A 16,529-nucleotide genomic window follows, 5' to 3' on the forward strand; every position below is an offset into this window, starting at 1 on the left:
GTTTGTTTGTTTTGTTTCTTTTTTCTTTCCTTTTGTTGTGAAATTGGAGATAATTAAAACTGGGTTGAGTACTTGCAGTAAAGGCAAGTAATTGCCTTTTGTATTATTTTGCACACTTGAAGGTCATACATATGATGAACGAGAAAAGTTATAGGAAAGTAGATTAGGGTTGTCGGATTGTTATTCATTCATGCAGATAGAAATCCCTAGTAAGACAAAAAGATTCCTGTCATCAGATGTATTGAAGCAAAGGGAGAATGACATATGTCACAAATGTTGTCATGGGGAAGTTGGGGTCCACTATCACTGGAATTCCTTCCAACTCTTGCACTAATTCATTTTCACTGGTAGAGATTTTACCACTTCCCAAGGAAGACTGTTCCATCCACAGAGAGAAGACATTATTGTGCAGTCTTTTCCAAAGTTCTGATTTTGATTGCTTTTCTATTATTGTGCAGACATTTGCTTGCCTATAATATTACCTCTTTGGTCCTTATCACATGAGCACTACTGTGCCTAAACCACACTTAATTTTCCCCCCACTTCTCCTCCCTCATAAAGGCAGTTTGTGAATCCCTTTGGTTTCAGAAGTCTAAAGAATGAGGTAACTAGTCCTCCACATTCAGCCACCCTCTAAATCCAATCCCTGCTATCTAGTTGCAGATTTTCTGTACATCTTTATATATATTCTTTCCCCTGGATCACCCACACCCACCCTGATGTTTTAAAATCTCCATTTGTAACTGGTATTGCTCAGGAAATTGTACAGCATTGTTTAGGAACGCTATATAACAACTCTTAGTGGTTTCTCTGGGGGCTTTTCCAAGAAAAGGGGGAAAATGTTTCTGATGCTACACAGATAGATGTCCCATAGGTCATCTCTGATGGGGGAGGAGGTAAATTTAGCTTTGTTGAAACTAGATCTACACAGACATCTCCCGTTATCTGAATATAGAGTGTTCCTATGAAATGGTATGAAGCAAAGAATCAAATATGACATATTTAAGTGGAAAATTTTGTGAGCATTTCTGGACCTGTCTTGGGCTTTTCTGATACGTTAGGGCACATCTTGTTAATGGATGCACAAAATAAATGGAGATAAAGCACAGATGCTCACAGACACACTTCAAAGCTGTGAGAGCTTGATGCTGACATGCTGAGTGTAGCTCCCAGGGAAGGAGCTTGGCAGGGCCACTCTGTCTGCTCAGGTGTTCATTGCCTCTGCAACAGGTCACTGTAAAAAAAAACACTGACTGCTAGTATTGCTTTGAGCCTTTTTTAAAGAAGTGAAAATCTTTGATTTCTTTTGCTTATCAAAAACAGTACCAATGTGGGTCTTTTGTAAAAGTGAGGTGGCATAACACAAACTTTCAAAAAGTGGGGAATACCTGTATTTAGAATACGTTTGAGCCAGGAGGAAAAGCATCAACAGCTACCCTCAAATTTTAACACTTTTTTTCTGAAGGAACATGTGAACCGTCTGGTATCCATTGCAATATAAACATGAAACTATAGCTGCCTTCCGTGAATTCCTCAATTCTAGCATCAAAACTGGAACATGCACCTGCTCTATAACTCAAAAATTCCACCCCTGGGTATTTACATAAGAAACCTGAAAATATATGTCTATAGAAAGACTTGCCCATGAATGTCTGGAGCAGGTTTATTCATAGTAGCCCCAATCAGGAAATATATGAATATCTAATAATGCAAGTGAGTGAATAAAGGAATTTTAGTTAATCTATACATAGATATACAAGAAGCAAATTAAAGAGAATATACCACCAATACTCACGAAGCTGGAAGCATCATGCTCCCTGATTTCAAATTATGTCACAGATCATAGTAATCAAACTGTATGGTACTGGCATACAAACAGAATAAACCAATGGAACAGAATCAAAAGCCCTAGACCCCTATCTTATGTCACTCACAAAAGTTAACTCAAAGTGGATTTAAAACTTAAATGGAAGATGTGAAACTTTAAAACTTCTAGAAGAAAACATAGGGGGCAATCTTGACTTCAGTCTTCACAATGAATTTTTGGATATGACACCAAAGACACTGGAACAAAAAAAGCAAAAATCAACTGGGACCGGGGTGTCTGGGTGGCTCCGTCGGTTAAGCATCCGACTTCGGCTCAGGTCATGATCTCATGGTTCGTGAGTTCAAGCCCCGCGTCGGGCTCTGTGCTGATAGCTCGGAGCCTGGAGCCTGTTTGCGATTCTGTGTCTCCCTCTCTCTCTCTCTGACCCTCCCGCGTTCATGCTCTGTCTCTCTCTGTCTCAAAAATTAATAAACGTTTAAAAAAAATTAAAAAAAAATCAACTGGGACTGCATCAAACTAAAAACTTTTGTGCAGCAAAACAGGTTATAAACATTAAGGAGGGCACTTCTTGGGATGAGCACTGGGTATTATATGTAAGTGACCAATCACTGGAATCTACTTCTGAAACAAATACAACACTCCATGTTAACTAACTTGAATTTAAGGAAACAAATTACAAGAAAAAAAATCTACACAGCAAAGAAACAACAAAATGAGAAGGCATTCTGCAGATGGGAAAAATATATTTGCAAACCATACATCTGGTAAGGGGTTAATATCCAAAATATGTAAGCAATTTATATAATTTATTAGCAAAAAACACCCCTAATGATTATATGAAAAATGTACAGAGGACTTAAATAGATATTTTTCAAAAGAAGACATTCAAATGGCCAATTAGTACACAAAAAGGTGCTTAACATCCCTAATCAAAAAGGAAATGTAAATCAAAACCACATGGAGATCACCTTAAATCTGTTACATTGGCTACTATTAAAACCAAACAAACAATATATAACAAATGCTGATGAGGATGTGGAGAAAAAGGAGCACTTGTGCACTGTTGGTGGGAATCTAAATTGGTGCAGCCACTGTGGAAAACAGTATGGCGTGCCCTCAAATAATTGAAAATAGAAATACTATATGATCCAGCAATCTCACTTTTCATGAGAGAAAATCTCTGAAAGAGATTGAATCATTATCTCAGAGAAATATCTGCACTCCTATCTTCATTGTAGTATTATCACAACAGGGCAGGACAAGGAAACAACTAAGGTATCTATAGATGGATGAATGGGTAAAGAAAAAATATATATATATTCGATGGAATATTATTCACCCATATAAAAGAGGGAAATCTTGCCATTTGTGACAATAGGATGGGCCTTGAGGGATTATGCTGAGTGAAGTAAGTCAAGCAGAGAAAAACAGTATGATCTTATATTTGGAATCTAAAAACATCAAACTCATATAAAGCATAAAATGGTGGATGCCAGAGAGAGAAGCATTGGGAAAATTAGGAGATGTTGACCAAAGGTTACAAAATTGTTGTTATAAAAATAATAGGTTCTACAGACTCCAATGTGCAGAATGATGACTATAGTTAACAATATTGTGTTGTATTCTTGAAAGGTGCTATGAGAATAGAGTTCTGATATTCTCAACATAATAACAATAATAAAGTGGTAACTGTGTGAGGTGAAGAATGTTAAGTAACAGTGCTGAGCTTAACATTTTGCAATACATACCTGTATCAAATCATTGCATTGTATACCTTAAAATTACATAATATTTTATATCAGTTATATCTCAGTAGAGCTGAAGAAAGGTACCTATAAAAATCTATAGCAAATATGATACACAGTGGTGAATTCTTTGAGGTTAATCCAGAGTTACTGTCTCAGCAATGGATTACACTTTGCTAAACATCCCAAACACTTTTTTCAGGGTGTGTGATAAAATTCTAAGCGAATTTTATCAACCAGCAAGCACAGGGATGTTATTAGAAATTACATATGTTATTATAAGCACGTAGTCAAATAAGATTTTTTCTGAACTTCACTATGCCTAATCATGTCCCTGATCACTCCTCCTGTTAAACATTGCACTAGAAGCATATTGTAGGTAGTGCCATGAGCCAAGCAATAAATGCAAAAACAACAACAACAACAATAACAACAACAACAAAAACACACACACACACACAAGAAAAGGAAAACAAAATGTTCTTCATTCACAAAGGGATGCTATATGGGGGAGGGGCCGAGATGGCTGAGCAGCATGGAAGTTCTCTGCTTCTCTCCTCCCTGAAATGCAGCTAGATCAGCACCAAACCATTTTGCACACCTAGAAAATTGATCTGAGGACTAACACAAAAATCTGCATGATTTGTGCCACAGAACTCAGTGGGTATGTGGCGTAGAGAGGTGAACTGAGAGAGAGAGAAGCCGCAGAGGGCAGGGAGCTGTTTTTACGGAGAGAGAACAGAAAAAGGGGGGAGAGTACAGGAAAAACACTCCCCCCAAAAGTACCTGGGAGAAAGAGAAAGGGTGGAAATACCCACAAGTGACTGAACAAGAAAGGGAGACAGGAGAAAGGAGAGGGTTTAAATACCATTAGGATTCTAGAAACAGGGGAGACCAGAGTCAGAAATTCCACAGCTCCATACATGGTGGTGCTCTGGTGGGAAGGGCGAATCCCCAGGAGCAGGAAGTGAGGGTCGGAGCAGGTCCAAGTCACAGGGCCCTCAGAAGTGAGGGGTTTGGAAACACAGCCCCATCTGGGATAAAACTTGGGAGGGAGATGCCTCCTGGCAGGCTAATGGCTTGGATGCAGACAGTGTAGAAGCAGGGAGTGGACGAAAGCTGGAGACAAAGGGAGTGGTGCTTGAATGCCAGTGGGTGAGAGCCCACAGTTCTGGTGCTAGAGACAGGGAAGTTGGGTGACACCATTTTCACCTCTCCTGTGCATGAGCATACCCATGCACATGTGCTACACCAGTCCACCACAGTAATCTAAGAAGCGACACCTAATGGAGAATGAAGACTTTACATCAGGCCTCATCCAACTGCATCAACCAAGCCCTAGAGGACCACCACAAGTCTCTCAGCCTGCTTTGAATACAGAATATAAACTGCTTCATACATTGACTTCTAGGGGAAATTGGATGTGATGTCATGCAGATTTCATTGTGTTCACTGGTCATCTATTCAGTTTTTTTTCTTTTTCTTATCTTAATCTTGGATTACAGAAAGAGAAAGAAATTATTTTTATTTTCTGTTATTATAAAACCTTTTTTTCCTATTTTTTTACTATATTTTTTATGTTTTTGTAAATTTTTTATTCTATTTTACTTTCTTCATTTCATTTTATTTTATTTTATTGTATATATTTTTTAATTTTTTAACGTTTTCTTACTTTTTTTCTTTGTTTTTCATTCTCTCCTTTCTCTATTCTATCAAACTTCTTTCTTTTTTTTATTGAATTCTTTACATGTTTGTTTATTTTTGAGACAGAGACAGAGTGTGAGCAGGGGAGGGACAGAAAAAGAGGGAGACACAGAATCCAAAGAAGCCTCCATGCTCCAATCTGTCAGCACAGAGCCCGATGCGGGCTCTAACCCACAAACCGTGATATCATGACCTGAGCCAAAGTCGGACATTTACCTGACTGAGCCACCCAGTCATCCCTCAACCTTCTTTTTCTTAAAAATTAACTAATTAGTTAATTTGTTTGTTTGTTTGTTTATTTATTTATTTATTTATTTATTTATTATTTTTTTAAATTTACATTCAAGTTAGTTAGCATATAGTGCAGTAATGATGTCAGGAATAGATTCCAGTGATTCATCCCCTATGTATACTACTCAGTGGTCATCCCAGTGCCCCTTGCCCATTTAGCCCATCCCCTCACCCACAACCCTTCCAGCAACACTCAGTTTGTTCTCTGCATTTAAGAGTCTCTTATATTTTGTTGCCGTCCTTGTTTTTATATTATTTTTGCTCCCCTTCCCTTATGTTCACCTGTTTTGTATCATAAATTCTACACATGATATTTGTCTTTCACTGACTAATTTCACTTAGCATAATACAATCTAGTTCCATCCACATGGTTGCAAATGGCAAGATTTCATTTTTTTGATTGCTGAGTTAACACTCCATTGTATATGTATACCACCTCTTCTTTATCCATTCACCGGCCAATGGACATTTGGGGTCTTTCCATACTTTGTGTATTATCAATAGTGCTGCTATAGACATTGAGGTGCATGTACCCCTTCGAAACAGAACACCTGTATCCCTTGGATAATATACCCAGTGGTGCAATTGCTGGGTAATAAGGTAGTTCTATTTTTAATTTTTTGAAGAGCCTCCAAGCTATTTTCCAGTTTGCATTCCCACCAGCAGTGCAAAAGAGATCCTCTTTCTCCACATCCTTTGCCAATATCTGTTGTTGCCTGAGTTGTTCATTTTAGCTATTCTGACAGGTGTGAGGTGGTATTTCATTGTGGTTTTAATTTGTATTTCCCTGATGATGAGTGATGTTGAGCACTTTTTCATCTGAATGTCTTTTTGGAAAAGTGTCTATTCATGTCTTTTGCCCATTTCCTCACTAGATTGTCTTTTGGGTGTTGAGTGTGATAAGTTCTTTATACATTTTGGATACTAACCCTTTCTCTGTTGTTATTCACAAATATCTTCTCCCATTTTGTTCATTGCTTTTTAGTTTTGCTGATTGTTTCCTTTGCTGTGCAGAAGATTTTTATCTTGATGAGGTCCCAATTGTTCATTTTTGGTTTTGTCTCTGGAGACATGTTGAGTAAGAAGTTGCTGCAGCCAAGGTCAAAGAGGTTTTTGTCTGCTTTCTCCTCTCGGATTTTGATGGTTTCCTGTTATGTTTAGGTCTTTCATCCATTTTGAGTTTATTTTGCGTATGGTGTAAGAAAGTGGTCCAATTTCATTTTTTTCTGCATGTTGCTGCCCAGTTTTCCCAGCACCACTTGCCAAAGAGACTGTCTTTATTCCATTGGATATTCTTTCCTGCTTTGTCAAAGATTAGTTGGCCATATGTTTGTGGGTCTATTGCTGAGTTCTCTATTCTGTTCCATTGATCCGAGTGTCTGTTTTTGTGTCAGTACCATACTGTCTTGATGATTACAGTTTTGTAATACATCTTCAAGTCCAGGATTGTGATGCCTCTAGCTTTGGTTTTCTTGTTCAGAATTGCTTTGGCTATTCGGGATCTTTTCTGGTTCCATACAAATTTTAGGATTGTTTTTCTAGCTCCGTGAAAATGCTGGTGTTATTTTGATAGGCATTGAATTGAATATGCAGATTACTTTGGGTAGTATCAACATTTTAACAATATTTGTTTTTCCAATCATTGAGCATGGAATGTTTTTCCATTCTTTTGTGTCTTCTTCAATTTCTTTCATAAGCTTTTTATAGTTTTCAGTGTATGATTTTTCACCTCTTTGGTTAGTTTTATTAGATATTTTATGGGTTTTGGTGCAATTGTAAATAGAATCGATTCCTTAATTTCTCTTTCTATTGCTTCATTACTGGTGTATAGAAATGCAACCGATTTCTATGCATTGAGTTTATATTCTGTGATTTTGCTGAATTCCTAGAGCAGTTCTACCAGTTTCTTGGTGGAATATTTTGAGTTTTCCATTTAGAGTATCATGTCATCTGCAAAGAGTGAAGGCTTGACTTCCTTCTTGCTGATTTGGATGCTTTTTATTTCTTTGTGTTATCTGATTGCTGAGGCCAGGACTTCCAATAGTTTGTTGAATAACAGTGATGAGAGTGGACATCCCTGTCACATTACTGAACTTAGGGGAAAAGCTCTGTTTTTTTTCTCATTGAGGAGATATTAGTGGTAGGTCTTTCATATATGGCTTTAAAATCTTTCTTTCTAAGTTTTTTTAATGTTTGTTCATTTTTGAGAGACAGAGACAGTGCGAGTAGGGGAGGGGCAGAGAGAGAGAGAGAGAGAGAGAGAGATGATCTGAAGCAGGCTCCAGGCTGTGAGGTGTCAGTTCAGAGCCCAATGTGGGGCTTGAAGCCACTAACTGCAAGATCATGACCTGAGCTGAAGTCAGACACTTAACCAACTGAGCCACCCAGGTGCCCCTGGCTTTGCTTTTAAAATCTTGAGGTATGATATGATCCTTCTATCCCCACTTTCTTGACAGTTTTTATCAAGAAAGGATGCTGTATTTTGTCAAATACTTTTTCTACATCTCTTGAGAGGATCATGTGTTTCTCATCCTTTCTTTTATTGATGTGATGAATCACGTTAATTGTTTTGCAGATATTGAACCAGCCCTGCATCCCAGGTATAAATCTCACTTGGTCGAGGTGAATAATTCTTTTAATGTATTGTTGGATCCAGTTGGTTATTATCTTGTTGAGGATTCTTGCATCCATGTTCTTCAGGGAAATTGGCCTATAGTTCTCCTTTTTAGTAGGGTCTCTGTCTGGTTTTGGAATAAAGGTAATGCTGGCCTCATAGAATGATTTTGGGAGTTTTCCTTCCATTTCTATTTTTTGGAACAGGTTCAAAAGAAGTGTTAATTCTTCTTTATATGTTTGGTAGAATTCCCCTGAAAAGCCATCTGGCCCCAGACTCTTGTTTTTTGGGAGGTTTTTTATTACTAACTTGATTTCTTTACCAGTTATGGATCTGTTCAAATTTTTTACTTCTTCCTGTTTCAGTTTTGGTAGTTTATATGTTTCTAGGAATTTGTCCATTTCATCCAGATTGACCAATATATGGACGTATAATTGCTCATATTATTCTCTTATTATTCTTTGTATCTCTGCAGTGTTGGTTGTGATCTCTCCTTTTTCATTTGTGATTCAATTTTGGGTCCTTTCCTTTTTCTTTTTGATCAAACTGACTAGTGGTTTATCAATTTTGTTAATTCTTTCAAAGAACAAGAGCCTGGTTTTATTGATCTGTTTTACTGTTTTGGTTTTGGTTTTGGTTTTGGTTTTGATAGCATTCAATTCTACTCTAATCTTTATTATTTCCTATCTTCTGCTCATTTTAGGTTTTATGGTCTTTTTCCAGCTCTTTCAGGTGTAAGGTCAGGTTGTGTATCTGAGACCTTTCTGACTTCTTTAGGAAGGCCTGGATTTCTATATACTTCACTCTTATGACTGCCTTTGCTGTGTTCTAGAGGTTTTGGTCCATAGTGTTATCATTTTCATTGGCTTCGATGTACTTTTTAATTTCCTCTTTAACTTCTTGGTTAAGCCATTCGTTATTTAGTAGGATGTTCTTTGATCTCCAAGTATTTGTTGTCTTTCCAAATTTTTTCTTGTGGTTGATTTCAAGTTTCATAGTGTTGTGGTCTGAAAATATGCACAGTATGATCTCGATCTTTTTGTACTTGTTGAGGGCTGATTTTGTTCCAGTATGTGATGTATTCTGGAGAATGTTCCATGTGCACTCAAGAAGAATGTGTATTCTGCTGCTTTAGGATGAACTGTTCTGAATATATCTGTTAAGTCCATCGGGTCCAGTGTGTCATTCAAAGCCATTATTTTCTTGTTGATTTTCTGTTTAGATGATCTCTCCATTGTTGTAATGGAGTATTGAAGTCCCCTACTATTATGGTGTTATTATCAATGGGTTTCTGTATGTTTGTGATTAATTGATTTATATATTTGGGTGCTCTGATGTTGGGGGCATAAATGTTTACAATTGTTAGATCTTCTTGGTGGATAGACCCCTTAATTATGATACAGTGCCCTTTTTCATCTCTTTGTTTTAAAATATAGCTTGTCTGATATAAGTATCGCTACTACAGTTTTCTTTTGGTGACCATTAGTATGATAGATGGTTTTCCATCCCCTTACTTTCAATCCAAAGGTGTCTTTAGGTCTAAAATGGGTTTCTTGTAAGCTGCATATAGATGGATCTTGTTTTCTTATCCATTCTGTTACACTGTGTCTTTTGATTGGAGCATTTAGTCCATTGACATTTAGAGTGAGTATTGAAAAATATGAATTTAATGCCATTGTGTTGCCTGTAGAGTTGGAATTTCTGGTGTTGTTCTCTGGTCCTTTCTAGTCTTTGCTGCTTTTGGTCTTTTTTGTTTGTTTGTTTCTTCTTTTCTCCCTTCAGAGACTCCCTCTTAACATTTCTTGCAGGGCTGGTTGAGTAGTCACAAACTCCTTAGTTTTTGTTTGTCTGGGAAACTTTTTATCTCTCCTTCTATTTTGAATGACAGCCTTGCTGGATAAAAAATTCTTGGCTACAAATTTTTCTGATTCAGCACATTGAATATATTTTGCCACTTCTTTCCGGCCTGACAAGTTTCTATGGATACTTTTCCTGCACATGTGGTCTGTCTTTCCTTGTAGGTTAACGTCTTTTTTTCCCTTGCTGCTTCATGATTCTTTCTTTGTCTGTATATTTCATGAATTTGACTATGATATGCCTTGTTGATGGTCAGTTCTGTTGAGTTCTCTGTGCTTCCTGGATTTTGATGTCTGTGTCTTTCCCCAGGTTAGGATAGTGTTCTGCTATGATTTGCTCACATAAACCTTCTATCACTTTTTCTCTCTCTTCATCTTCTGGGATTCCTACGTTCCTTTTTAATGAGTCACTGAGTTCTCTATTCCTTATATCATGGTCTTTTGCCTTAGTTTCCCTCTTTTTTTTCTGCTTCATTATTCTCTGTAAGTTTGTTCTCGATATTTCTGATTTGCTGCTCTGTTTCATCCATCTTTGCCACCGTGGAACTCATTTGAGTGTGCAACTCATTTACATTTTTACTTTCATCCTGACTAGATGTTACTTCTTCTATCTCCACAGAAAGGGATCCTATGCTTTTTTTCAACCCCAGCTAGTATTTTTATCATTGTGATTCTAAATTCTAGTTCAGACATCTTGCTTGTATCTGTGTTAAGTCCCTGTCTGGCATTTCTTCCTGTTCTTTATTTTGGGGTGAATTCCTTTGTTTTGTCATTTTGCAAGAAGATATAGAATTAATATAATAATAAATAAATAAAAATTTAAAAATGAAAAACAACACAGGAAAAAAATGACATAAAAGATGCTACATCCTAGGTGTGTTTTGGTCTAGTTGTTGAAAGAAGCTTAATAGAATAGAGGAAAAAGGGAAGGAAAAGAAAAGAAAAAAAGGAAAACATTTGAAAAATTTTAAAAATGAATACAATAAAATAGAATAAAATGAAATGATGGAAGTAAAATATAATTTAAAATATTTACAAAGAAGTAAAAAATTAACTAGGGAAAAATTAAGGAAAAAACTTTTCTATAAAAACATAAAATAAAATTTTTTTCTCTCTCTGTATTTGAGAATAAGAAAAGAAAAAGAAAAAAATGAATAGATGGACTAGTGAACAGAATGAAATATGATTGAAGTTACATGCAGCATCCCCTGGAATATGAAGTCTGTAAACTAAGCAGGCAGAGACTTGTGGTGTTCCTCTAGAGTGTGGTTTTGCAGTTGGATGGGGCTTGGTGTAACTGCTCCATTCTCCACTAGATGATGCTGCTTAGTTTATAGGGGTGGATAGTTGTGGAGTGTGTACACATGTACACATGCACAGGAGTGGTGAAAAAGGTATCTCCCAGCTACCCAGTCTCTGGTATCAGAACTCTGTGCTCTCGCATACTGGAAGTCTAGCACCCTTCCTTAGTCTCTGGCTTCCATCTATTCCCCACTAATACACTGTATGCAACCAAGCCATCAGCCTTCCAGGTGGCACCTTCCTCCTGAGTTTTATCTTAGATGGGCTGTGTTTCCAAACCCCTCACTTCTGAAAGCCCTGTGGCTTTGACCTACTCAGACCCTCTTAGGGAGGATCTCACTGAGCAATGGCCAGGTGCTAGCCACCACCAGGAACATTTCTGTAGCTATGCTGCTGCAGATGCCCAGAGACTGCAGCCCAGTGCCAGCCAACCCCAGAAAATTTTCATGGGATCCTGTAGCAGCAGCGTTTCAGGGATACTGGTAAATCACATCACACATCTGGCACCAGTCTTCACCCTTCACGTCCTTGTTCCCAAATCAGCAAATGTGGCTGTTCTCCAGGGTCCGCTGGGAACTTTGCCTGTGGGGAGGCCACACAGCCTCTACCAAATGTCCTCTCAGCAAGGAAACCACTTCTCCCCATGTGGACCAAGAACCTTTTAGATCTAATTAATTATGCTCCTGGGGATTCACCCTTCCCACCAAAGCTCCACCAGGTATTGAGTTGCAGTTTCAGATTCTGCACTCCCCTGTTTATAGAGATTTAATGGTATTTAAAGCCTCTCCTATCTCCTTTCTTCCTTTTTTGTTAAGTCCCTTATGGGTGTTTCCACTCTTTCTCTTTCTCTCCAGCTGCTTTTGGGGGGAGTACTTTTCCTTACTCTTCCCACTGTGTCCATCCTATCTCCCCAAGCAAAAACAGCTCCCTACACTCCACAGATTCTCTCTCCTCCAGTTCACCACTCTGTGCCATGTACCTGCTGAATTCTGTGGTTCAAGTTGTGCAGATTGTTGTGTTAATCCTCACATCAGTTTTCTAGGTGTGAAAGATGTTTTGATGTTGATCTAGCTGAGTTTCAGGGCTGAGAGAGGCAAAAAAACTTCCTATACTTCCCCGCCATCCTGGCCCCTCCTCTTCTGCATTTTTGATACGTTCTTTAGTCTTTTTAATCTAACCATAAACACTTCATTTACCGTTACAGTTTCAATTCATTCATCAACAATTCTGAAATTGTGAGACCATTTCATTTTTCTGCATGCTATTTCTTCTCCCTTGTTTACCAGAACATTATAATAGGCACAATAAAATTATTCTGTGATGGTGTTGCTATCCCCTCTTTATTCATCTTCAACCAGAATTACATTTGTATATTCTCAGTGTTTTTCAACAAGCATGTATCAATATCTTTGTTTCTTTTCTTTCTCATTTTTGTCATATGTACACATGGAGAGGAGAATAATATTCAGATTCCTACATCAAATGTCACTTTCAAGCCAAGTTTAATCAGTGTTTCTCTCCTTCTAAGGGAGCATTCTTCTATTACCATGCTGCTAGTGCACAATATACAATTACCAGAGGTTACTGCAATCAGGGTCCACCATACTTAGAACCCACCTATGATAATTATTAGTAAAGATTAGTGGACTAAATGTACTAATAGATACCCTTATATATTTATCCCTCCCTTTCAATATCTACTTCTTGTCTGAATGTTTTCTATACTCGCAATTTTTCTCATTATGCTGAAGGTGGGTGTGTATCTTTGTGTGGGGTTAAGCACAAAGATGCATTGAATGTATAGTAAAAGACTATTGCCAGAAAATGTCTTTGTATGCATCTATCTTTTTTGGATCCATCTGTAGTGATATGTGTTGCATTGGTATTTCCTCAGATTATCATAGTAATACATTTTTTTTCTGTTATCTTGGGCTGGCAGTCATAGATATTTTAGTTCCCACTCAAAGACTGTAGTTGGGGTGCCTGGTTGGCTCAGTTGGTTGAGTGTCCAACTCTTGATTTCAGCTCAGATCAAGGTCTCATGCTGGTGGGATTGCCCCCTGCAGGCTCTCTGCTGAGCATGGGGCCTGGTTAGGATTCTCCCTCTCCCTCTCCCACTGCCCTTCCGTTGATGAGTGCACTTGCACACATGCTCACATATGCGCGCTCTCTCTCTCTCTCTGTCAAAAAAGAAAAAAAGAAAAAAGATTGCATAGTGATTCCTTATTCTAGACTTCTCACATTGTACAGACTTCACACATAAGCAAGAGTCTCAACACTGAAGTCATTTGAGTAAGTCTTTGTATTGGTTATGAGTTCTCATTTCCTCATTGCTTCTGTGATTTCCTTCATTGTTCAAATCTTTATTAGTTTATTTATTTGATTTTCGTTTTACTCTAATTATTCTAAGTGTAATTAATTCAGTTTTTCCATATGTTTGGAGCTTTGGGGGAATTGTATGCTCCTGTTTATACTCAAACTGTCACCCTGGCTAGAAACCCTCAATACCGACATAGTATCATCTAATAACAAACTAGCATTTTTATTGCAATATAATTTCAGAAAACTCCATGTTATGTATTGCGGTCTTCAAAATTCCAGGGGAAGAATAGCATAATTTTCTGCCAACTTTCAATGATGCACTTAAATGTTAATAAACGTGCATTTTACATCTACCAGTGGTGGTATAGGTTTGGATTGGCAATGAAATTACAAAACTCAGAAAGTTTTCATCCAGAACTAGATTTCCTTAGTATATAGTTGGGTATAGGGAATGGAAATCAGTATGCAAGGTATATTCAGGCCTGTTAAGTCCCCACAGTGATGTGAATGCAGGTTCTTAGTTCTCCATATTTTGCTGTGTGGGAACAGGGCCTGGTTACTAGACACAGGGCCGATGTTTGCGAATGACTTGATTGCTATGTATACTTTCTTTAAGCTATCAACTTCACTTTAGAATCAAATTATAGAAGATTTTCAGCTCTGGTGACTAAGGCTGGAAAAAAAATTCTATAAAGTCAGCCAAACCCAAATGCTTATCAGTTTTGCTGGTGAATCACCTGTTTTCTGCTACCACTTCACAGCCATTTATAAGACTTATTCTATATCTGCTTTAAAAATCTCCCAGAATTATCTTCAAAACATTGATTTAAGATTTTATGGTTTTATTCCCTTGCTTATTTTCCCATCTTTTAATCACATTATATTGATAGAAATACATGAATATTATTCTCCTTGGTAGTGGAAATTCAATACAGCTTAGACAGACATGAGATCATTTATACAACTGAACCAAGTTAGACAAAATTACACAATGAAAGGAATAAAGGGTTAATGCAGTCACTAAACCATGTTTGAAGGGCTTTAAGAAACAGACATTGAGATTTCTTTTTTAATGGGTTTCTACCAAGAACAGATAAATCCCCAACATAAGATCAGGAATTTTTTTTTTCCAGTGTGCATCCCATTTGCACTTTGCTCTACATGCAAAGCACATTAGGAATCTAAGCAAGTCCAGTGATTTCCAAAAAGGCTTGATATTACATTCATGTGAATTCCTTTTAAAAAATATGTCCTAAAGTTCAAGAAACATTTCCTTAATTATGTAATTAATTTTTATCATTGATGAGCTTTACCCAAAAAAAGGAAAAATTCAGTTATCATTATAGTGGATATTTAATGAACATTGCTTTCTGCAGTGAACCAATTGGTTTTAAACTGACGCTCAAGAATCTCCTCTGAAACATTTGTTTTTCTTTGATTTTGCATATTAACTCATGAATCTATTTCATAACTAAGATAGTTTTCTCTTTAAAAAATAACTTGATCACTCCTTCCTGGATCTGCTTGGTCTTGGCTCCATAAACAATGGGGTTCAGAGTAGGAGGCAACATCAAATAAAGATTAGCAATAAGGATATGAACGTGGTGGGGAATGTTTTGTCCCCCAAAACGATGAGTAAAAATGGTGAACAGGGCTGGAACATATGTGATCACAATGGCACATATGTGGGATGTACAGGTACCAAAGGCTTTCTTCTGGGCATCTGCAGATGACAGACTCACCACTGCCCGCAAGATCATAGTGTAAGACACAGAAATACAGAACATATCAAAGCCCCCAATTAGGAGGGCTGCCAAGAGACCATAGATGGCATTGACCTTGAAATTGCCACAGGACACCTTGGCCACAGACATATGATCACAGTAGGTATGGGGAATGAAGTTGCCCCGGCAATAGGGCAGACGCTTGGTGAGGAAAGTGAATGGGATAATGAGCAGCACACCCCTCAGGAAGGTGGCAAGACTGGTCTTGGCGATGACAGGGTTGGTGAGGATGATGGAATAACGTAAGGGGTAGCAGATGGCCACATAGCGGTCCAGGGCCATGAGCATGAGCACCCCAGACTCCATCCCAGTCAGCATGTGGACGAAAAACATCTGAGTCAGGCAGGCATCAAAGTCAATCTCCTTGAGGTTGAACCAGAATATGCACAGCATATTGGGTACAGTGGTGGTGCACAGGGTGACATCTGTGAAGGAGAGCAGGGCCAGGAAGTAGTACATGGGCCGGTGCAGGGCATCCTCATGGCTGATTAGGTAGATGAGCCCGCAGTTCCCCACGACAGCGATGACGTACATGAAGCAGAATGGCAGGGAGATCCAGGTGTGTGCAGCTTCCAGCCCAGGAATCCCATTCAAGATAAAGAATCCCGGGGTCAGGCTGGAGCTGTTTTCCCCGCACATGACTGTGGAGAAGAGGAGAGCATTTTATGCTCTTTATCAGCGTTTGCTTTCTGCATAGGAGAGAGAGAGGTGGGCTTAGAAACCACATAAGAGGGAGTAGTTCAGGTAATAATACTCACAAATGCCATGAACCTTGTCATGGTAGCAGCTTGTTATTTTTTTCCTCTACTCTAGCAAGACAGTCTTTGAACTGTGGTGTCTAAAAATAACTAAACAGTACTACTTGGAGGCTCATTGAATATTTTGTCTAAGTATCTACCTCACTTTCTAAAGTTCCAGCACACCTCTTACATTCCTCCACATTCTGTGAACTGGGCCATAATTGTCTCCCAATATGCCACTTTTATTCTCTCCTCTCAGATTCTTTCTGAGTCTTGTCACTATGATCATGTGAGTATGTTTCGAGGATCACCCTAATCCGACTAGTTCTTATCAACAGGACTT

The 16,529-nt window shown here is 38.1% G+C and overlaps 1 protein-coding gene across 1 annotated transcript; it reads right to left on the minus strand.

Moving 5' to 3' along the window:
* Positions 1-15,122: 15,122 nt before the first annotated feature.
* On the minus strand, positions 15,123-16,085 carry LOC125913600 (olfactory receptor 52N2). The gene has a single exon (XM_049618823.1). It carries the CDS (start codon positions 16,083-16,085, stop codon positions 15,123-15,125), a length of 963 nt encoding a protein of 320 aa, XP_049474780.1.
* Positions 16,086-16,529: the final 444 nt, after the last annotated feature.

The sequence above is a fragment of the Panthera uncia genome, chromosome D1 (assembly GCF_023721935.1).
Source record: "Panthera uncia isolate 11264 chromosome D1, Puncia_PCG_1.0, whole genome shotgun sequence".
In the NCBI taxonomy this organism is placed as follows: Eukaryota; Metazoa; Chordata; class Mammalia; order Carnivora; family Felidae; genus Panthera; species Panthera uncia.